This window comes from Molossus molossus, unplaced genomic scaffold (assembly GCF_014108415.1).
Source record: "Molossus molossus isolate mMolMol1 unplaced genomic scaffold, mMolMol1.p scaffold_m16_p_13, whole genome shotgun sequence".
NCBI classification, from domain to species: domain Eukaryota; kingdom Metazoa; phylum Chordata; class Mammalia; order Chiroptera; family Molossidae; genus Molossus; species Molossus molossus.
The window spans coordinates 27,306,936-27,330,828 of NW_023425348.1; the positions used below are offsets into that span (position 1 = coordinate 27,306,936).

Genomic DNA, 23,893 nt, shown 5'->3' on the forward strand with positions numbered 1-23,893 from the left:
TAGTCTCTAGCTTATAAACTACGTGTCAGAGCAGCGCCCGGGCCTGCGTCCTGCACAACAGACGGAACGAGCAGGGGGAGCGGGCTGCCGCCGGCCCAGGCTCCGGCAGCAGTGTGGAGAGCCAGGGACCGAGGCCCCAGCACGCGCCCCTGAGGACAAGGCCCAGGGCAGGCCCACCCCTGGGTCCCTGCCCGTGATGTTTTCTTGTCCGCAGTCACTAGGGCATGCAGGAGGTTCACAGCCAACTATCCTGACATGCTTATTGTTATTCCATGAAACAAAACAGAAATCTTCTGCAGTCCTTGCTTCCCAGTAGCTCAGTCTTGTCACACCATCTGCACAGAAAGGTGTTTCTTTCAGACACTAGGTCTTTCCACTGTTCATCCGACGAGAACTGACGTACTCGCTGTGGCTTCTCTCTGCGTTGCTTCTCAAAGAAGTGCAGGAACGGTTCTTCCACAACACTTTTTTACCATCATTTTCCTCAGGAAGTCGTGTGCTGCCTCTACCAGGAACCATTTACTGTGAACCAGCTGAAACCGGACAGAGGCACTTTAGCCAAAATGAATCCCACGTCGCAGAAGTCACGGATCCCAAGTTCACTAAAAAACTCATCAGCAGGAGGAATCCAGAAGTCTCTGTCGAGCGTTCCTCGCTCCATTATTTGCTTTCGTCTCACTGTGTACATTCAAATCTGTCAAAATGAAAGCAAATATTTAGGACAGAAGTCACACAGCACAAAGTACCTTCTCCTCCGCCGTGAGCTGTCTCCTGTTCTGCCTCCCCAGACAGAGCTTCTTGGCCAGATTTCACTGCACAGCGAAGTTAGGTCAGGGCAACGATTAAACCAACACATCTCATTCCCTTTGGAAAGAGACAGAGAATGAAAGACAGAAGGATCAGGGGTACAGGGAGAAAAGCCAATAAAACAAGGCAAAAAAAGAGAACGACAGCCAGGAGGAAGGCTTGAGCGAGAGGCAGAGTCTGAAACAGAATGAGGAGCAGGAAGAGAGAACAGTCTAGAGAAAACGCAGATGCTCTCCTTCTTTGGAAATTTGGGGCAGCCCCAGTTCTTTCCCTCTCTCTCCCAGTACTGAAGGGTTTCACCTAAGACCACACTAGGAAATGGCTTAATGCCCGATGGTGGGTATGGCAAACACTGTCAATCATTCATAAAGGCACCTGAAAGACCCTCTGGGGGTTCCCTCAGCCAAAACCTGAGAGCTAACCCTACCTTTGAGCTCCGCTGTCTGATTCCCCTGCTCCCCTCCCATCATCTCAGGCTGCTTGAGATTTCTGCCATCGATGACATCCGTCTTGATCGTGCTGAGGTTGGTCAGGAGAACCAGTGGGTCGATGCCCTGACCATTGCTTTTAATATTCTCCAGGATCTTAAGACACTTGTATGACTTGAGTTCACTTATATTCTCCTCCAAGAAAAGGTTGTAGAGGCTCAAGTCATTGTACCCTTGAGACTTGAAATGCAGAACATCAAAAGTGGGCAGGATCTCATACACTTTGAGGACGTCTGTCTTCTGCCGGAACGGAACAAGCAGCGTGTAGACAACCACGGGAACCAGCACGGCGTAAACCACGAGGTTGATGAAACTGAGCACCTGGAAGACGCCAACGGTGATGAGTTTGCACTGAAAGCGGTCGGGGATTCCACTGTCATTTCTCAGGATCCCTGACTTGATGCTGCAGGCAAACTCATCCGAGAAGGAGGACAGGCTAAAGTAATAGCCCAGGTAGACACATGCTAACAGTATAATGCTGAGTGTCAGCACCCGGCAGCTGATGTACTTGATGATTAAGTTACCGGAGTTCTTCTTTGTCTTCAGGTACTGTTCCACAATTGGGTACTTGAAGTGGCTTTCAGATATCTCCCACAAACTAAAGTGAAAAAGAAAGAAATTAAAATAATTTAAACCCTTACCAGCACCATCAAATATTAGAGACATAAACACATTCAACTATCACACTAAAAATCTCAAATGCCTTCCCTCCCTAACTCCTCTGCTTAAAACTTCACTTGAGTATGAGAGACTCAAATTAGATTTTAAAAAGAAAGAATGAAAAGCAATAATAGCCCTGGCCGGTTTGGCTCAGCGGTTAGAGCATCGGCCTGCGGTCTGGAGAGACCTGGGTTCGGTTCCCGCTAAGGGCATGTACCTCGGTTGCAGTTTGTCCCCGGCACTGGTTGGTCGTGCGGGTGGCAGCCACTCAATGTGCCTCTTTCACGTCGATGTTTCTCTCTTTCTCTCTCTCTTCCTCTCTCTCCCTCCCAATCTATCTGTGCAAAAAATGGAAAAATGTCCTCGGGTGAGGATAAAAAACAAACAAACAAAAAAAAAGCAATAATAAAACACCTTTCCCTCTATTATTTCTTTTTAAAGTCTACTTAGTTAAATGAGTTACATTTGTAAATTCTTAGAACACTTGGTACCTAGGAAAAGTACATGTTTGGTAAATAAATCTGATATATCTTATTCTGCTTTAAAAAAAAAACACTGCAATTTTCTGCTCAAGTGTGCAGAATAAAGTAAAAAAGAATTGTCAGCCCAGCTAGAACACACGTGCTTCCTGTTGGCAAGGGACGGGAGGCAGGCTGCTCAGTGGGTGTGGGCTCAGGCTGTGGGCAGACAGACCTGGTTCAGGTCCCATCTCGCCCACTGATTGCTACAGGACAGTGTTTTTATCTGCAAGGGGGAGGGGGTAATAAATAAATACCCTTAGTGGATAATGATGCTCTGAGGGTTAAATGAGATAATGTACTGGGAGCACTCAACAAGATGTCCGGGATATATTAACTATTTTTAAAATGAGAGCTATTAATATTTTACTGTTGTTAATAACAAGAACCAGAGGAAGAACGTAAAACAGGCAGGGCACTGCCTACTTATTCCCCACTTCTCTTACACCTGCTTTGTAAGCTCAGCGGCCTCAGAATCCTCTGTGCTTCTCCATGGAGGTGTAGGTCAAAGCCAGCAGGCGACACCTAGTACCACAACCTGTTACCTCTTCTAGAACTGCATTTTAGAACATGAGACAGTGATGTCTCACTCGACAAGAGGGGACTCTTGATGTGAGGGCGGGTGCTGGGACATACAGGTGAGGAGGTGAGGGTGAGCCTCCCTGGCTCCCACAACGTGTCAGCAGGGGGATGAGTGGGTGACGGCCCCGCACCTGCTGGCAATGGGAATCCGAAGCCAGACGGGCAGGAAAAGGGCAGAGGACCTGTGTACTACGAAAGCTGACTTGGCACGTGCAGGGACTGTTACCTTTGCCCCACGTTCTCATTCGAACTGGGAACTGGGCCGATGCCGCCTCTCAGTTCGGGGTCACGCACACTCTTTGCAGCTTTAATCGCGCGGTTGTAAACCTTGTCAAGCTCTTCAATGATGAACTTCAAATCTGAGCAGATATGCGGAGCAGCGGCAAAACGCCAGAACAGGGAGGGCAGGTACAGGAGGATGGCAACCAGCAGCAGGATGTAGGGGAAAAACTGAAACACAGGAGAACAAGCCATGGGATCACCGGCCCCTCCCCCATACCGAAGGCCCCTACCCCTGCTGCTCTGGCTTCCTGGGTTTCAGACAAACGCACGCTCGGCGAGGGTGGAAATCAGGCTCGTTACCTAATAATGGCTTCTTATGGCTCAGTTCACTGTCCAGATAGGATCTGATATGGATAGTTACCTTTCTCCTTCCTTTCAACAGAACTGGAAATGAGTGGCCACTACACAGTGACACGTGGTGTTTCCTTTCTTTAATCACAGAAGGAAACCAAAAACACAAGTACTCCCACGTCCTCTGAGTAATCCCTCCACAGAATCCCAGTCAAGGAAGAGGTCAGCGTCACAGTCGCCTCTGCTAGGCTCTCTCTTAAATTGCTGTGGTTTTAGGAAGGTCACGAGGGTTAGAGCTCTCCCCCTCCCTGCCCCGGCGTCTGGGAGACTGACACAGAAATGCATCACTTCCCTCGAAACAAACGAGAAGACCTTGGGCTTCAGGGGTTCAGTAATCATCCCATCAAACCCTGAAGGAGAAGCTGAAGTCACAGAATGGGGAACAAGCCTTCCATACTGGGACGGACCTGCACATGGCCCCACGCACTCATTTTATGGTTGGACAATCTCACTGGGAGAAGCCAACCACGAGGGCATCATGTGGGAGGGGGAGGGCATCCGGAGGGGGACAGGTGTGCAAAGCCAACAAGAGAGGGTTCAGAAGTTGGAGAGCGCGAAGCGCACCCTGGAACCAGATCTGCCGGGGGGTCAGGAGAGGCTTGGCCTCAAGAGAGGAAACAAAGTCCATGAACTACAGTCTGCGCAGGGCTAAATTTCAGCTCAGCTTAGTGGCCTTGGGCAGTGAGGTCACTGAGCCTCTGACCCTCAGTTTCCATATCTATGAAATGGTCATGTAATACAGGTATTCTGAGGATTAACTTAGATAATGTATATAAAAAAAAATGCTTAGCATGGTGCTTGGCATGTAATAGGCACTAAAAACATAGCAGCCAAAAACAACAAAGGGCTTCCTAATGGGCATGTTAACTTTCACCCTCACGGGGAGCCTGGCAAGGCCGTTATTGATGGGGAAGAGGAAGTCCACAGCAGTGTTGAGCTGGTGACACAGTATGAAGCCTCTGACCCTGAAGCCATGCCCATCCCACCACAACGCACTGCAAGTTATTTCACTTCTTTGGAAAACTTCTCCCTGTCGTAGGACTGCTCTCTCCCCACAGTCCCTCGGAGCTGTAACAGGAAGAGACCCCGGTCGACACAAAACCTCCACCCCACACACCTCCGGGAGCGGGCAGCAGAGGGCACAGCGAGCTCTCGAACACCCTAATGCAGCTGTCCCCACTGTCACCATCTTATACCTCCACGGCACAACTGTGCAGACTAAGAAACCGTCATGGACACATGACTAGGCACTAATTCCAGACTTTTCCTTGGATTTCTCCACTGTTCCCGTGACTGCCTCCTTTCTGTTCCCAGAGCCAGGCCAGGGCACCCACTGTACTCAGCTGTCATGTGTCCCAAGTCTTCTTGGTTCTGGGACAGCCCCTGAATCTTTCCTTGTTTTCTATGGAGAACACTATTTTAAAATGTATAAATAGCCCTGGCCGGTTTGGCTCAGCGGTTAGAGCGTTGGCCTGTGGTCCAGAGAGACCTGGGTTCGGTTCCCGCTAAGGGCACGTACCTCGGTTGCATATTTATTTAAATATATATATATATATATATATATATATATATATATATAAAATGCATAAATACGTCGAACAATTTTGCATGTGATTCTTTATTAACATATTTCATAGACTCTAAGAGATGGCCTAACAACAGTAACTCTGAAGTAGTGAGGGCGGAACTCCTAGTTATCTGTGATGCCTGTGGGTGACAGTCATAAATACCGCTAATACCAGTATGGGTTGTAGCGCACACATACACTTTAATGTTACATTTTAGTTAGAGGTTCATAAAAAATAAAGCTTGACGTGTTTCCCATCCCAGATACAAATCCCCATGCCGTCAGAGACCCCATGTTAGGGACCCCTGCTGCAGGGGAAAGAGAGAAATCAAATGGCTCTGAGCTTGCCAAGCCCTCCCACCAACACAGCCGCGTCACCGAGGGGTGGCATGGGAACCCTGGGTGGGCTCTCTCCAAATCATTAACCCAACGTGCAAACGGCTGTACACACTGACACAGAGGCAGTGACCAGCTGAACACGGGCCGCATAAGTCAGGGTTGGCGGCAGTGAGCAGAGGGTTCCTTCTGTCCCTGCCCACTCGGACAGTGCCCACTGTATCAAACACCCCTGCTGTGTCCATAACCAAGAGAGCCAGGCACTTCCTCTGAGAACCACGGAGGGAACTGTTTCTAACTCGGGGATGTGAAATCTTCTTACGGCACACTCGCGTGTCAAAGCCATCTGAACAATAACATTTACCTCAGACTGTTCTGAATTAAACAGTGACTGCACTCCGTGGCAGTTTTCCTAACATGCCCACTTTACGTAATAATTAGTACCAGTGAGAAGCTCGGCATGGCTTATGTAATTAGAAAAATGAATGTTTAATGGTATTACATATTGGGTGTTTAATTTCCCCTAAAATATTCTTGTACCTTGATCACCCTTTAGAAACGTAGTTGAGCCCAGCGGGTGTGGCTCAGTGGTTGAGCGTTGACCCATGCCCCAAGAGGTCGTCAGTTCGATTCCCGGTCAGGGCACATGCCGAGGCTGTGGGCCTGATCCCTAGGGGGGCATGCAGGAGGTGGTCAGTCATGTTCTCTCTCACTGATGTTACTATCTCCCTCTCCCTCTCTCTTCCTCTCTCTCTAGAGTCAATAAAAAGAAAATAATAAAAGAAGTGTAGTTGAATGCTCCAATTTCATGGTGTTCTCCAGTTAAACCTCTTGTTTTTTCCCATCAAAAATAAAAAGGTGACTTTCAGTGAATCTGTAACAAGATGGTATTAAAATTAACTCAACTAAAATACAAGTGAAAAAGCATTAAATTATAGTCATTAAATCCTTTTATCCAATTAGGGAACATGGAAAATCTGCTGAGTTTTATGACGGCCTCTGCTGGACGGAATGACTCCGTCCACAGCTCTGTCTCCAGATGGGGCCTGAGGTGCTCGGCACCCGCAGCTCTGACCTCTGCGCCCCACTGTGCCTGTGGCAGCACCGAGTTCTTCCCTGACGACGAAGCTTCTGCAGGCACCGTGGGACCGGCAGCTGGCACGACTGTCAGTCTATCTGCCTTAGAAAATTGTTTTTTCCTGAAAGGGCTGTAGGCAGAACAACAGAACCCCCAGACAGAGGGAACCACAGAGTGGATCCGGTATAACCTCCCACTGGTTCAAACACCCTCTGCCTCATCTAAGGCGAAGAACTGTCCAATGAGGACTAACAGCTCCTCCCTAAAACGTCTGTGATCAAGTCTAACAGCAGATGGATCAATTCACTCAAAAACATCTCCTGGGCACCTGCCAGGCGCTGGGCAGGGGCTGAAAGTGGGGCCCCACAGAGGAAGCTACAGAGTCTGCCCCAGGCCAGGTAAAGACACAAGAGAATAATTAACCAATCAAAACATAAGAGTGATGGCCCGAGGGAACAGAGATGTCCTGGGGAGGTCAAGCAAGGCTCTGTGAGAGATAACGTCTGAGCCGTGCTGTCAAGTACATTGAGGCAAAAACTAAACAAAACTACGCCCCCCCCCCAAATACATAAAATAAAGCATTATTAAATTAAGACTGAGCTCGAATTTCACCTTCTCTGTGGCCCTTCAGACATGCCCTCTCCTCTGCCGGAATCCTTTCTCCTGGTCTGCTCGGTGAACTCTCACCCACCCGGCACCAAGAGAATGAGTGAGCCCATCGGGGAGCAGCGAGCCGAGGCTGGAAGGGTATATATACTGGGTGGAACAGCATCCTCCAAAACTCATGTCCACCTGGACCCTCGGACTGGGACACTGCTTGGAAATACAGCCTCTGCAGATGTGATCCGTTCAGAGGAGGGCGGAGTGAGGGTGGGCCCGAATCCAGTGACTGGTGTCCCTCTAAGAAGGCGGTGTGAAGTCACAGACACACGGGGGAGAAGCTATGTGAAGACAGAGGCAGAGACTGGAGTGATGACCCATCTATGAGCCAAGGAACCCCAGGACTGCCAGCAGCCACCGGAAACTAGGAGAGAGGCACACAACTGACTGTCCCCCGAGGCAGGAACTGATTGTCCTCAGGAAGGAACCAACCCTGCGGACACCTGGATTTCTAGCTCTGGCCTCCAGAACTATCATTGTCTGAAGATAGCAGGTGCGTGGCGTTGTCACAGCCGTCTCCAGGGACTTACAAAGGGCAGGAGGGGCTGAATTATGAAGCCACTGGTGATGGCATGATAAGACTTGATTTGAGAAAGACGGTAACAGCAGTGGAGAAGGGGCACACGGGAGGGGCGAGGCACTCACCACGGGGAGCAGGCGATTTGAGAGCTAGTACAGGAGGAAACCTCAGTGCCTGCATGGAAGTGAGGGAGGGAAAGGGGAAGAAGTGAGGCTAAGTCCGGGTTTCTAGCTTATCTAAGGGCATTGGTGGTGGTGCCATTAGTTAAAGAAAAGAAACAAGAAGGGGGTCAGGTGGGAGATGGTGGAGGGATAGAACAAAGAAGAAAGTAAAAAGAGAAAAAAACTCATGGATATGGACAGCAGTGTGGTGATTGTGGGGAGGGGATGGGGGCAGGTGGGGAGGTGATGGGGATAGACGGTGATGGATGGAGACTTGACGTGGGGTGGTGAACACAATACAGTGTACAGATGATGTGTTGTAGAACTGTGCACTTGAAACCTGTATCATTTTGTTAACCAGTGTCACCCCAATAAATTCAATACATAGAAAAATAAAGAAACAAGAAGGAAGAGAGTCACAGCAGAAAAGAATGAGACGGGAGGCAGACCCCAAGATAGGAAATGCTGAACACGAGATTCCTGTAGTCAAGAACATCCTGGTAGGCACATGAGGACATCTGGCTGGCCTTCCGAGTCAGGACTGTGCAGCAGAGCTGAAGCCAAGAGCAGGGCTGAGATGGTCCAAGGAGAATGTGCGGGCAGAGATGAGGGGACCGGGAGGACACGAGGCCCTACCACTTCAGGGTCCCGCAAAGAGAGAACTGCAGAGACGAGAAGGAATGGTCGGCAAGTAGGAAGCAGATAAACCAAGAACAAATTGTACGAAGGAGGTGAAATAAAAAGATGCACAAAACGTGTGTGTTCTTGGCTCCACGATGTTCAGACGGTAACCTGCTTAAGAATAATCTCCCGGATGGACGTCAAGAGTGAGGGTGGCCAAAAAGCCCAGTTCCACGAGCAGCTGCAGAGGACAGGGAAGAAGGTGGGTGTCATTCCATTCTGCACTCACGGGAGGACACCCAAGGCTCTGTGCTGGGTGACGTTCTGGAAGGGACGGACACAGGAGAGGAGTGAGGAGGGTAAGAACATGAGTGTGTGGAAGGAGGAAAAGACTCCTGTCAACAGAATTAGACCCAGCAACAAGGAAGCAAGGACAACTTTCCTAAAGCTTGTATGAAAACGGAGTAGTCCTGCCGGGTGACTCAGCCGGCTGGAGCACTGACCCACACACCAGAAGGTGGGGGTTCCATTCCTGGTCAGGGCACATACCCAGGTTGCAGTTTCCATCCCTGGTCGGGGCATGTACAGGAGGTAATCGATTGGTTTTTCTCTGACATCAGTGTTTCTCTCTCTCCTTCCCTTCCTCTCTCTCAAGTCAATGAAAACATATCCTCGGGAGAGGATTAAAAAAAAGAAAATGGGATGAAGTGTCCTGTGAGGCAGGGAGCTCCCTTTCCAGGTCCACTGGGGAGGCTTTAGGACTCTGCATCAAGATGGGCAAACGCTCCCTGCAGGGGCCACACAGCTAAGGCCCGTGAGCCTCTGTGGCAACTACTCAACTGTCATAGGGGGAAACAGACACAAGCAATGAGCCAGTGCAGGAGCAAGACTGCGACCCAGCCAGCTATCTGGAGACGCAGATGGTGGGCTGCCCGTGGCTGGAACATGTACGTGGTAAATGCCGACTCCTGCTCTGCATTCTTGCTTCTCAAAAGCGCGATCCCCAGACCAGCAATTTCAGCTTCGCCTGGGACCTTGTTAGACATGCAGAATGAGGCCCCATCAGACCTACTAAATCTGAGTCTATAGTTCAACAAGACCTCGGGTGCCACTCATGCTCACAGTTTGGGAAACATGAGTGGTATCTACGGTGGACTCCAAGCTGGGCCAACAGAATCAGGCATCTCCTGAAAAGGAACAGAAACCACACCCCTGGCCTTAACCCCACAGGTTCCGATCCAGTGGTTTGAATGGGGCTCAGGAGCCTATATTTTCACACAGATAACGCTAAGGTTTAAAATCTTCTGGGCTGGTAGCCTCAGAGAACCCCTCCAACTAAGTACTCAAGATTTGACAACTCTGTTCATCTTGTTTTCTTGTTCTTATTTTTTGCTTTTTTTTTTTTCCCAGTAAAAACAAAAACAGCTGCTTTTCTGTTTCAGAAAGAAATCGGGCCTAATAGTTGCTCACATTATGAACTTGACAAAGAACAGAACACTTCCAAAAGACCAGTTATCAACAAGTCCTAAGGCGCCACCTGCTGGTGTCCTTGAACGCACTCACATTCACACACAAAGCTCCCGTAGGGGTTCTGGAGGCCACCAGAAATGAATGAGGCAAGGAGGAGGGAGAGGAAAGGAGAACCGGAAGTAGGTGGGGGAGAAATGACAGCATTACTTGTACCACTGCCACGAACTCATGCTAATGATAAACACATTTAAACACTGCATGGAGTAAGTTCTTTGGGGGCAATCTGAGTCTCCTGGTTTTAATTCTTGCATCTGAACTGCACTGAGAAGTGTCCACACAATCCCTGTGCCTCTCATCCAGAGTCACACGCTCCTAGAGAGAGGACTACAGGCTCCCTATTCCTCCCCTCCCCTCCACAGGTGTGTTTTGCGCACCCACCGTGGGTTATGCAATGTCCTAGCTGTACACTGATGAACAAGACCCGGGCATGGTTTCTGCTTGTATGGAACTGAGTCCTAGAAATAAACAATCAATTAAGTGAATTAAGGCAAATAATGACCATATCCCGGGGTGATTCCAGAGACCAGAAACACAGACCAGAACGGGGTGCAGCTGGTATTCTGCTTCGCTTGCACCCATTTTGAGGAACAGGATGTCTGAGGCATCCGCTGGAGGCTTCACCCTGACCCCCAGGCTCCGGAAGCGACTTGAATTGGCAGCAACCTCTGTCTACAGGTTTAGGGGAAGCTTCTGGGTGGAAAGGACATTTACACTGAGACCAGAATAATGCAGTAAGGGTTTGCCAGGTTGGGGGGGGGGGCGGTTGCCTGGGGAAGAGTCTGCACAGCAGAGCGTGTTTGAAACAGCCGAGAAACATGGGACCCGAGGGGAGACCCTGGGCACAGGGGTGCTGAGGATGCGTCTAGAAGTGAAGCTGGGGTGGTCCACGGGCCAGCCGGAGAGTGAACCCAGTTGGACGGAATAGTGTGCTATTTAAGAGACAGAGACATTTCATAGAGACTTGATGGTTTGTTTTGGTTTTTTAAAGGGAAATGAGTCAGGCAAAAAAGACCCCCTGTGATGATGCGGAACCGGAGAGTAGGAATGGGTGCTGCAAGGCAGAGGCGAAGGCCTGCTGGCTGCGGAGGGGTGGGCGGGGATGAAGCATGTAAGAGCTATTTAAGAAAGCAGAACTGACGGGACTCCGACTGACAGGATGTGGGGGGAAGGAAAGAGAAAAAATGGCTCTCAGATTCTGGCTGAGGTCACAGGGTGGATGGCGGGGCGGCGGGGGCGGGGGCACGAAGGGAGAGTGAGTTCCGCTGCGAACACCGAGACCTCCGAGTGCTCCGTCCAGGACACAGCTAGGTGTGTGGATCTGGAGCTCCAGAGAGAGGCTGGGTTGGCGATAAAGACCTGGGGGTTGGGGGTTGACGGGAGGAAGCCGACACAAGGGGGGTGAGCAGATCCAGGGACAGGGTGAAGCATGAGAAAAGAAAGCAGCCTAGGACGGAGCCCCAGAGGAACCCCAGCTTCTCAGGGATGGATGAGAGATCTGCCAGGAGGCTCTGCCCGAGTCCAGAGGGCACTGCAGGGCGCGTGGGCCACAGAACGGTGTCAGAGAGAAGCCAAGGAGGACAAGCTCTGAGGACGGAAAGCTGATTCATTTGGCAACAGGGAGGTCGTTGGTGACCTGGGCAAGAACAGTCTGGTGGAGACAAACATGCTAAAATGTTAACAGGAAGAGAGCACACAGAAAAGAGAAGGGTCGAAGACACGGAGGTGAAAAATGGGGATGGGGAGGTCCTTCAAGCAGGGATTGGGGGGAACACAAAGGGGCTCAGCCTTTCTCGCCGGGAGAAGGGGCCTCTTCCCTTTATCCGAAGGGAAGGAAACGGCTGGTGCTGTCGCAGAGACATCTGGGGTCTGGTGGCAGGAAGCTGAGCACGTTTTCCTGCCGGGGCTTCCATTTTCTCTGAAAGTGATGGGGTAGGAGGTGGTAGGGAGAGGGACGCCCTAATTCAGTGCCGGGTAATGACGAACTCAGGGCGAGCTGGCCGTCAGAGTAGATGGCAAGTGGACAGGAGGTGAAACTTCTGGGAGATGAGACAGAATGGGGAGTCAGGTGTGTCTTCTGGGAGGACACGGAAGTTACCTTGGGATAGAGAAGTCCTACCAAAGTCCTGAATGACTACGGGGGTGAGGATACTGTGCTGGGGTCACGTACATCTTGGGAGCCAGGATTCTATAAGAAGTCAGTGCAGCAGGGCCTGGCTGGTGTGGCTCAGTGGTTAAGCACTGACCCATGCACCAAGAGGTTGCCGGTTTGATTCCCGGTCAGGGCACATGCCCAGGTCGTGGGCCCAATCCCCAGTGGGGGGCGTGCAGGAGGTGGCCAATCAGTGTTCTCTCTCATCCATGTCTCTCTCTCTTCCTTCCTCTCTGTCTAAAAACCAATAAAGAAAAAAAATTTTTTTAAAGAAGTGCAGCAGGGGTATGGACTAAAGATAAGGGAAGAGGACACACAGCTTCACGCCCACCCTGACCCGAGGATCTCCTGGGTCAACGGTGGGCTCTGCTGCTGGAGACGGCAGTTCTGCTGGGACAACCTCTGTGTCGAGCTGAGGTTCCCCAACGGGGAACTGTCACCCAGGTAGAGTGCAGAGTTCTGCAGCCACACAAACTAGGCCTGCGCCTTTTCCCACGTAAAGGCATCTGAAATCTGAAGGAGGCCACCTGCTCGCCCACTCTCTGGCCACGGGCCCTCGGACAAGGCAGCGACTGCTGGGGTCCTCGGCGTCCCCTCTGTGAAACGAGAGCCTGGACACGCAGATCTAGATGGCACGAGTCCACTGAATGTGGACGGGCCAAAAGAAAACCAACAGGAACCGTTTTCTAAGCTTGAAAGAAAATCCAGCAGCCCCACACCTGGGTGTCCACTCAAAAGAACTGAAAGTAGGCTCTCACACAGGTGCCTGTACAGCTGCGTTCATGCAGCATTACCCTCAACAGCCAAGAGGTGGAAACAATCCGCGTGCTCACCAGTGGACGAGTGGTGAACGGAGTGTGGCATGTACATATAACGGAGTATTGTTCAGCCTTAAGAAGGAAGGAAACTGATATGCTATGAATGGTGAAACGTGAAATCACTGTGCTAAGTGAAATACACCAGACACCAAAGGACAAATATTATTTAATTCCACTATATGAGGTCCCTAGAGTAGGCAAACTCAGAAAGCAGAATGGTGGTTGCTGGGGGCCGGGGGAGGGGGCGATGCAGAGTAGCATCCAGTGAGTTCAGAGCTTCGGTGTGGGAAGATGAATAAGTTCAGATGGATGGTGATGGTCACACAATGATGTGAATGTACTTAATGTCACTGAACTGCACACCAAAAACTGATCGCAAAGGTACATTATGTGTGGTGTATATTTTGCCGCAACTTTTTTAAAAACTGAAAGAGAGGTCGATGTGAAAATAAAGCCAACATGACTGCAGAATCTGGCCTGGCCGAGAGGCGCAGCACCCGCAGGTCCCGCCAGGCTGGGGCCCATCCTCCGGAAGCCTGCGCTGGTCCCCAGGGCTGCCGGCACCCAGTCCCACCAGCTGGATGCTTAGAACAACAGGATTCTTTTCCTCTCATAGTGCTGAAGGCTAGGAGTCCAAAATCAAGGTGTTTCTTCAAAGCATCTAGAGGAAGACCCTTCCTTGTCTCTCCCAGTGTCTGGTTATCTGACATTATTGTTTTTTTTTTAAATTTTTTTCCCCTTTATTGATTTTACAGAGAGAGAGGGAGAGGGAGAGAGAGACAGAAACATCGATGAGAGAGAACACTGATTGGCCGCCTCCTGCATGCCCCCCGACTGGGGATCGGGCCCACAGCCTGGGCATGTGCCCTGACCAGGAATCGAACCAGCGACTTCTTGGTGTATGGGTCGATGTTCAACCACTGAGCCACGCCAGCCGGGCTCGTCCGACATTCTTGGCTCATGACAGCGTAACTCCCATCTAGGTCTCGGTTACCACATGGCTGTCTCCTCCCGCGTTTTTACATCATCTCCCCTCCGTGTGTCCTGTGTCCAAAGTTCCTTCTTAGAAGGACACCAGTCATACTGGGTCAGGGGCCCATCCTATTCCAGTATTACCTCATCTTAACTAATTACATGTGCATCTGGAGTAATGACATCTGTTTCCAAATAAAGTCACATTCTAGGGTACAGGGGTTAAGGTTTCCGTATATCTTTTAGGGGACACAATGAAACCCATGACACGAGCTGAAGGAAGGGCTCGCTAGCAGCACTTCACGCGGGCAGCACTTCACGCTGTCCTAGTGGCACGGCCTCCTCAGGGCGCCCTGGCCTCCGTGCCTACCGCACACGCGTCTCATGTCCCCGCCCCCCACTCTGTCTCCTCTGCCCACACCTCTCACTCCACCTCTCCGCGCTGGGGCACCCCAAGACCTCATCCCTGTCTACACTCACACCCTAGCGAACCCCATCCGGTCCCACAGCTTTAAACTCCATCTATCCCCTGACCACCTCCGTACAGGGTGGGGCAAAAGGAGGTTTGCAGTCATGAGGACACGAGACGCAGAGTTCATTCTTACATTAGTATTTATTAATTACTGCATTCTTTTCCACAGGAATAACTGCAAACCTACCTTTGCCCTAACCTATTATTTATGCCTCCACCCCACCCCTGGACCTTCAGGACCACAGCCCACTGCCTTCCTGACACCACCCTGGCTACGGAGTATCTCTGACTTCTTGTGTTCAAGCAGAGCTATTTGGTTTTTCTCCTAAACCTTCTTCTTCCCCACACTTCTTTAAAGTAGCAAATGGCCTCACCTACACCCAGCACACCTTGGTCATGTGGTGTCCCTGACTCTGATCTTTCCCTCTTCCTCCCATGTCCAATCAGGACATCTTTGGTGGCTCCTCCTCCTGTGATGCCACGAATCTGCCTCCTTCCCGCCAGCCTTGCTGCTGTTAATCACCCGAGCCCAGGGGAGCGGTTCCTGCTGTCCGTGAGCCAATCCAGCCACAACCAATCGTGCATGCATCATCTATCTCGGCAGAGCTGAGCAGCTGCAACAGTGACCATGACTGGCAATGATGAAAAAAATGTGCCCTCTGGCCCTTCGTAGCAAAGTCTGCCAACCCCTGGTCTGAGCACCTGATAGCACCTTTGACTGTCCTGTCGTGTCATTCTCTTGCTGGCAACGAAAGACCAGAAACAACCACATCCCTTCCTTTGTTTCCTGATCAAAACCCTCACCCAGGGCCTGCCAAGTGGCTCTCTCCCTCCCCTGTTCTCTCCTGCACACCATCACTGAGGATTAACTCCTGGAAATGCCATGTTCGCCCTGCTCAAGGACCTGCAGTAGCTCCCATGGTCCCCACCATTTGGCCTGCACACCTATTTAATTTTCAAAGATCCTCCTCCACAGCCTGGCCCGACCCTCGAAGTTGATCAAGGCCCTACTGCTCCCCAACAGGGTACACCGATGCCTTCCACTCTCCCCAAGGTGCCTGTCGGCCTCTTCGCTACCTTATTTCCATCATCGTTCCACTGTGTTCAAAACTCTCGCATACTAAAACCTTCCTAGACCCCAAATCTCCCCTCTAGTAACCATCTAGCTTGCTGCTTTCCTTTCCAGGACAGAGATTTTCTATAAACGAAAAAAAATCTGAAGCCACTGTCTAGTACTGTCATCTCGACTCCCTCACCTCCCGTTCACCCACTGCCACCGGGAGTCCCCTTCTCCACCGAGATCCCTCCTGCCAGGGTCACCGATATGTCACCGGATCCAGTAAGTTTTGTTTCACTGTCTTCTCCCAGCAGCATTTAACCACACTCTCCTCTTTCCATCTAAGTTTCTCTCTATTCCTGCACAGTATCTCCTTTGTTTGCTTTCCCCACTAAACCGTGAGTTCCTAGAGGAAGGAACCATGTCATGAGTGGTTCTCTGACAGCAAACATACTAGAATGTATCTGGCAGGCCTTCAATCAATGTTCGCAAAAATCAACTCTCTGCCACTTATTGTTTTCAGTTTGAGAAGTTCCATTTCCCTGTGAAATTCTCCCTACTATCTTAATTATTTGAACATTATATTAATAATTATTTTAAATGTATGTCTGATCAATATATTCTCTGGATCTCCTGAGGGTCTGTTTCTAGTTCTGGTTTTTCTCTTGGCTTTCTTACACCCTGCTTACTTTGAATCGAGTGTTAAACATCATATGTGAAAAACTGGAGCCAGAATCTGAGGCTCTGGATGAAGTGACCTTCCTCCAGGGAGACTGACTTATTTTTGCATCTGGTTGGCAGGTAGGCTGGATAGGCTGACAATCCCAAAGCTCCCTCATTCAATTGGTATTGAAATGATTTATCCAGGGATCTAGTCCCTCAGAGGGCTGGTTTAATTTTGGACTAGCCCTTAGTCCTCAGCAATGGCCTTTCAAGCCTGGGGTGTTGACCAGAGTCCTTCCAACTTGGCAGGTCCCGACTTCAATTTCTGTGTCCAGCTCTTTGAATCTGGCAAGAGCTCTGCTAAGACCCTGAGCCAAACTTCCATCCAAACAATCTAGACTATTACCGCCAGGAGAGGAGAGCTCCTTAATCTCTCACTAATACACGAAACCCAAGGCTTGCCTGCCCACACTGCTCTGGAATATCTCCCCTCTTCCCTGCAGGAGCAACAGGAGCCCAGAGACCTGATTCTAGACCCAGAGCTGGCACTAATCCTGTGACTCCTAGGCTTGGCCTTTCAAGGGGCCCTTATCCTTATGGGTAAAATGCACCTGGATCAAAATCTTTGAATTTCTTCCTGCTCTAGGAGTTTTGGAACCTCTTACCTTTCTGATGTAAGGGCAATCCCAGGCTATACATCTCTCTTGTGTGGATCCATCAATGCCCAGCCCAGTGACTGATTACAACTTTCCATTCTCCTAAGAACAGTGTAACAAATGGACTTCAACTACAACAGTGTGGATTTAGATTTGCAAATAACATTGTTCAGTTTCTGGAACTGTGCCCTTTCATGCTGAGAAGCCCTATTATTTCTCGCCCTGGCTACTGAGTCATGCAAAGTTGATGAGGACCCAGCCGACGCTAGGGCTGAAAGTCAGAGAGAAAAGCCCCAACCCCAAGAAGAGAGTCACTGTAGGGCATCACTATGCCTAAGGACACGCAATAAATAAACATGAGGGGAACAGGCCCAAGTCAGAGCCAAAGACTTATTGTTCTTTTTAAAAAAGACAGATGCTGACTGTGTTCGGCAACAGGCCAAGGCAGGAGAGAGTCAAACAAACTCCATTCTTTGGCTTTTCAGAAACTAAAATACTACGCCTTCCTCAGTGGAGAACAGCAGAAGATACGCAAACATTCTGTGTTTTCATGACGGACAAAAGAACCAGTGGTGGAAACAATGACAGGCCAAAACAAAGTCCTACTTTCATAAATGCAGAGCAGATAATGGAGCCTCTTCACTATGCAGAGAATGTCGTCTGCACAGACGTGGCCCCGGCTCCGCCCTGCACAGCCTCTGTGCACCACCCCGTTCCCACCACCTCCACCACTGCCTGACCACAGAGCTCTTGGCCTGCACCTCTCCCCTCTAGGACAGGTGTCTCCTGCATAGTGTTCCCCCTTCCTTGCAGTATCTGCACCCATCAGAAAGCAAAGGAATCTATTCCAAAAGCTGGGCAGCAGCCCAGACCCCCTGAGGGAGTCATCCCTGGGCTTCTCCATGCTTCGTCACACACTAGCTAGAGGCAAAGGAACTCGATGTTGGTCCTTACTGTTTCAAACAGACTCAATGCTGTGTTTGAGTCCTCATCCTGCACTATCTGACAATGTTCAGTCAAGCATTCAAAACGTACTGAGAACCCACTATGGGCCAGACACTCCGCCGGGCGTTAAGGATAGCTAGGTGACTGGGATACGTGAGGTGCCTGCTGTTACGGAGCTAAAATGCACAAAGCGCCTCAGGTTCCCCATCTTCTAAACAAAGGTGCTGTGTGGGAGACTGTTTGCATGGCATCTATTTTGCTAAAATCTGCTCTGCCATCTCCTGGCCCAAGGCAGGATATCTCTGTTTGTTCCACCTGTGATATTTACGTGATATTTACTTGAAATTGCTTCAGGGTGGTTACCACAAACATGCTTGGCAACAAATGTTCTTGTTTTTCTGCTTCTTGCCATATATATACTGTGGATCTCCCCAGAATAAAGGAGACTTGATCAGAGCCCTGTCTTGTCTCCATTTCTTGTGTCTCTTGTCCCTCCTCATCCTCACTCCCCCTCTAGAGTCCTCGTTGCTGGACCTGCGGGACGGGTCAGTGCTGGACCAAGTATCTCTGAGGCTCCCTCTGATTTTAGAGTGCTATGGTTGTATAATCAGTCACAGCCCTGGTTGGCCACGTGCATCTGTGTGGTGTGGACTGGCCCAGCTCTCTGGGCCTCGGTTCCCACGTCGATAACGCACACAGGTGACAGGTGAACACGTCCCAGTTACCTTATGCAGGCACAGGGGAAGGTTCCCAGGGTTCTCCTGCAAGGAGTCCATCCGCTGCACAGCCGCCCAGCAGTAAGAATCCACGAAGGCAGCCTGACGCCAGGAGAACGAGCTTGGGGAGAAACAGCTGATTTGTGTACCTAAGAAACAGAAGCAGATTGTTCCAGATGAATGGAAGTGCAGTGCCTGGACCCCCGCCGCCACCGCTCCCTCCCTGCCTCCGGTTTTCAAGGATGAGCTAAGGCAAGGAGCTCCGGCAGGACAGGACAGAACTGAACCAACCCGCCCAGCTCTGCAGTAAAGCCGAGTGTTAGAGCGTTTGGGGCCAACACTGGTCATGACAGCAGCTTGAGCTCTGGTGGGGAAAAACTCTTAAACAAAGTGAAATTACCATTAAAAAAAAGAAAGAAAGAAAAAGTGAACAAGAATAGAACCAGAGCCAAAATGAATGAAGGGAACCTGTTCCCTTTGGGGTGAGGGCTGAGAAGGAAGGGGGATTACAGGGTGGGGACGGGGCAGGGGGCAGTGAGTCAGTGCAGATAACCAGACTAGATAAAAAGGCCTATTAGGACAGAGAAACAAAGAACTTTTAGCCTGAGGAGGCAAAGGCTGATGGAGTATTTGGTAATATCCACTTGATGACAAATCCGTCCTTTTCCATCTCCTCTAACAAAAAAGGCACAGGCTGAAACTGCAGCCCGAATGGCTTACATTTGGAACAAAGTGTCCATCAGTAGATGAGTGGATGGGAGGCAGATGCTCCAGATGGCAAACCTCCAGAGAGGGAGATGGGCGCTGGGCGGGGCATCAGGAGAGCTGGGCCGTGTTTGAGGCTCTGCCATTAACATGCTCTCCTGGGAGCTCAGAACTTGGTTTTCTCTTCTGCAAACCGGGGACCACATCACTCTGCAAATGCTACCATCACCTACCCCCTGGAAGGCTCTTCATGCTCTCAAGTGCCTGTGTGCTCCTCACTCACACAGGCCATGTGGGGAATTGACCAAAGAGACTTTTGGGGTGCAGGTAGAGCACCTGGCACTGAGCCCCTCCTGGCAGCCCCTAGCCCAGCCCTGCTTCCCTGTCCCATCAAGCATACATAGGGGCCTGGGTGTGTCACGGGCACAGGGACCAGCTGCTGAGACCAGGAGCAGGCACACTCTCTTCCACACCCTGTGCAGCGTAAGTATGCTAAATGCTTGGGCTCTGATGTTAGTTGTATTGACACTGAACTCTGCCACTCTCAGCTGGGTGACCTCAGGTCACCTAACCTTTCAAAGCCAAGGATCTCCAAAAGGGCGAAGACATCAATGTTACAGTCTTAGTATAGTGCCTGGTCCCCAGTAGTTGCGTAATAAGCATTACATTCTTCTATACAAAGTAACTCATTGCAGCTTTAAAGATGAGGGGCATGCCCACCTTTCTCACTTCCCTCCCTACAGAGTGGGGACAAGGATGGTAGGAAGACACTGAATTGGATTTCCCTACTCCCCAGGACATAAAATGCCTTGAAAAGGTCACCTTTCCCTGGGGAGGGGATGACCTTTATACTTACAACAGGAGAGGGCAGTGATGGGGATGTTGTCCAGAGAGTAGATTTGCATGGTGGTGGTGGGGACAATGGGCAAGGCCCTGAGCACCCCCTCTTTTTCACTGGATGCCTTTATGTCCACAGGCACCAGGAAGGACTTCTCCGGAAGAGCCCTTGGAGGAGCTCATTGTGAAAAGTCATGTGCCATTAGAACGTGTCCTATAATACCCACTAGAAATGGTCTAAATAGGAGTTGGAAGAACATAAGGTATTTCAAGCTCCCTTCCAGCTCTCTCATCCCATCTAACTTCAGTTCTTACATTTTATAAAAATAGAGCAGTCAGGATAGCATAGGACCATGGGGCTGATGTCACACTGCTCTCCCATCAGCAGGACTTTGTCAAATGCTTTCCATGTGGTCCTACCCACCAAGACTTACTGAGCACGGTGACAGAGACACAAGAGGGACTGGCAGGCTCAGGCCATAAAGGATGGTCCCTGGAAAGTTGCTTGCTTGGCAACATGTCCAAATACCTTTCATAAAAATGGACAATGTGCCGTGGCCGGTTTGGCTCAGCGGTTGGAGCATTGGCCTGCGGACCAGAGAGTCCTGGGTTCGGTTCCCGCTAAGGGCACATACCCCCTCCCTCCCCCCCTAAAAAGAACAATGCTGTTAGGATTTTATGGGAACCTGCCTGGCCCATATGTTCCCCAAGTATAGTCCTCTTAGTGCATGTAGCCAACATGTAGTAACATTCTTTCCACAGGAAAATGTGCTTCAAGTTCTGTCTTAGGACCTCAGGGACCTCGGCCAAGGCAGTGGTAGAAACTGTTGCAGCATAAAGAACTAAATGTTTTATACCAAAGCTTTTGAAAAGAATCAAGAAAGAAAATATAACTGTGTGTAGAGAGACAGAGACTGAGGATGTGCTGAGCCCACAAGTAAATGTCCTTCACCTGGAATGGAAGGTCAGAATAAAAGACAGCAGACAACCAGTATTCATGGGACACTCAGCAGCTCTTAAGTCATTCCCTCATTTAAACCTCACAACCAATTTGAGAGGGAAAAGAAGAGAGAGGGAGGAAGAGAGATAGAGAGAGAAACGGAGAAAAAGAGAGAAAGAGATAGATAAAGAGATCCATGCTATCTTCATTTTATCCTGGAGGAAAACAAAACTCCAAGTTGTTCGGTAATCCACCACCCAAACTAGAAAATGAAAGCACAAGAATTTGAATCTATGTCCAACTCTCATTCTCTTAAAACACTTTCCTCTGGGCCAGTCACTCCAGCAAGGCCACGCTGGAGGAGGTCCTAGGAGCCAGGGCTCAGTCGGAGTTGGGGTGGTTTGAACCAGCACTTCTTCCAAGATCAGAATGTTGTAGCTCACTGTCCTTAGAATCCAACTTGTCTTTAAGCTGCCCTAATTAACAACCTCAGGGACAGCAAGATGAACAATGGGGAATATTATAGAGGGCTTTAGCCCCATAAAAATTAACTAGAGTTTGACCTTCACTGGGAATTTGAAAAGCAACATCCTTCAAGAAAAAGGAGGACAGAAATGGCCCCAAGGCCAGAGTGTCCTGCATGCTCTGTAAAGAAACTGATAGGGAGAAACTGAAGCTCCCTTTACCCCATAAAACTGTAACTGTTCAACATGTGTGTATTGCACCTGACTGACCGCTGATATCTGTCTCGAATTTGTTAGTTTTTAAAACCTGGATAATGAAATGAATAGCAGAATAGATGTATGCTGACCCAGTTCACCCAGTTCCCTTTCGCCTCAGCTCCCTCCCCCCTCCGTTCCCTCCTGCTTATCGCTAACTGCCTCCGCTTCTGTACAAGCAGCTTGCTTGCTCTGCTAAACTCTTGAATGACCCCTGCCCTATATAAGCAACCCTCCCCCTGAGCTCGGGGCTGCAGTTCTCCTCTGTGTAGGTTGGCTGCAGTCCCTGCGCAGGTAATAAAACATCCCCAAAAACTGAAAAATGGAGTCTGAGTGTGGTCGATCTCCTGGGTTACAACAAGAATAGGCAGAGCTTCCTAGGAAGGGTCAAGGACAAATCTGGGGAAACAGATCAAGCCCCAGGAGTTGGCTATCCCCAGGCCAGAAATGGGAAACAAAGAAGGTCAAGAACCAGGCAGGGGCCAAAGCCAAACTGGGAGTGAAGAACAGGAGTAAAGAAGGAGCAAAGCAAAGGGTGCAGGGGCACCTTCACCCAAGGCATGACAACTCAGCCTGGTTTAAAAGGCACCTGTGTCGGGATGCTCAGCTGTCGCCATGGGGTTAGGATGCTTGGGTCCAGACCATCCTGATCCATCTCCAAGTGCACTCCCACATCCTTTGTCTCACTTACTCTTCAAAATAATATTGAAAGGTGAGCAGATGCTCTATGTACATTCCTAATAATCTTCTCATAAGAAAAGCTTCCAGTTTCTCCCTAGATTATTCGTCCTAAATCTCAGTTTTGGTTTTGACATTCCCTTGGCTCAACATTTTTCACGGATTCTCCATTGCACAGCGTACAAATCCAAACTAATGCTCCAGTCCAACCTAATTATTGCTGTGGCCTGCAGAGGCCTAATTCATTCCTAATCGGTGTCTTTCCTCAGACTATTCCCTTTGCCTGGGGGCCCTCTCTCCACTGTTTGTTAAGTCAGTGCCCCTCCACGCCCACCTCCATGGCCCATCTTTCAAAACCCAGCTCAGATGGTCACCTTCCCCATGAAGTTCTTTCCCAATGAGCTCCCAGAGCAGATAATCACCTCCAACCACACTGTACAACATGCAGGTTTGTGTCATCTCCTCTAGTAAGATCCCAACTCTTGACCAGTAGGGTAGACAGAGAATGGGTCTTTCTCTCTTTCTCTCTCCCCCTCACACAGGGCCCTGATCACATAAATAACACCTGTCTGGTGTTTTACCCATTGGAAAGTACGATGATAAATACGGTCTCAGTGTTGAAGTATCTGTTCGACAGCCGAGAAGACGGCCTCAGTCCGACGCTGTCGCTCCACCCTGCAGCCGCTGGCTGAGTGAGCACTGCCCCTCCCCGCTGGACAGAAGGCACAAACGAGCCTCAGGTCTGTGCGGAGGACAGCGAGCGCACTGCTTTCCACTGGCGGGGAGTGCAGAGGGAGCTGCGCTTTACCTTCATGTGTCTGGCCAGACATAGTGAAACCCCGCAAGGAGGAAACTTGTGTTCTGGTCACTGTGGAAGCAATGACATTGTCTGCTAAGTGGGTAACCCAACCACAGACATCCTCCCTATATCCCCTGCCCCCAGCCCTGGCCTGGAGCCCCGGGAGCCCGGGGCGAGGGTCTTTGAGTGGCAGCCCAGGCAGCCCTTGGTACAGCTTACACCTGTACATGTGGCTGCCACAGAAGCAGCTGGTGGAGAACCAAAGGGCAACACGGCCTGAGGGTAGACAGGACCAGAGCCAGGCAGGGCACACCTGCCCAGGGGTTTCTCAACGGCACCCACACAGCTTGTGCAAGGTCCTCTGTTTCCAGTCCAACCTCGCAAAGGGGGACTTTGGCTTGATTTCCTGTTGCCCCCTTCTCTCTAACAAGCTTTCTTTTCATTCCTGACCCCATCTGAAGGGCTGTGAGTCCTGAGCAAGCCCCGTGCCTCCGGACAGACACCTGTCCTTCCCCGCAGGGTGCTGTGCGGGAATGGTCCCGGCATTGCTTCTGCATTCACACGCCACCTGCACCTGGGAGCACGGGAATCAGGCCTCCTGAGGAG

At 50.2% G+C, this 23,893-nt stretch overlaps 1 protein-coding gene across 1 annotated transcript in view; it reads right to left on the reverse strand.

Annotated features, from left to right (window-relative positions):
- Positions 1-212: 212 nt before the first annotated feature.
- PANX1 (pannexin 1) overlaps positions 213-23,893 on the reverse strand; it is a 44,842-nt gene continuing 21,161 nt past the window's right edge. Inside the window, exons 2-5 of the mRNA XM_036259296.1 lie at positions 18,619-18,758; positions 3,282-3,505; positions 1,235-1,893; positions 213-694 (exon numbers count right to left, since the gene is read on the reverse strand). Of these exons, the coding sequence (XP_036115189.1) occupies positions 615-694; positions 1,235-1,893; positions 3,282-3,505; positions 18,619-18,758 (1,103 nt within the window). The 3' untranslated portion in view covers positions 213-614. The remainder of the gene's footprint in view (positions 695-1,234; positions 1,894-3,281; positions 3,506-18,618; positions 18,759-23,893) is intronic.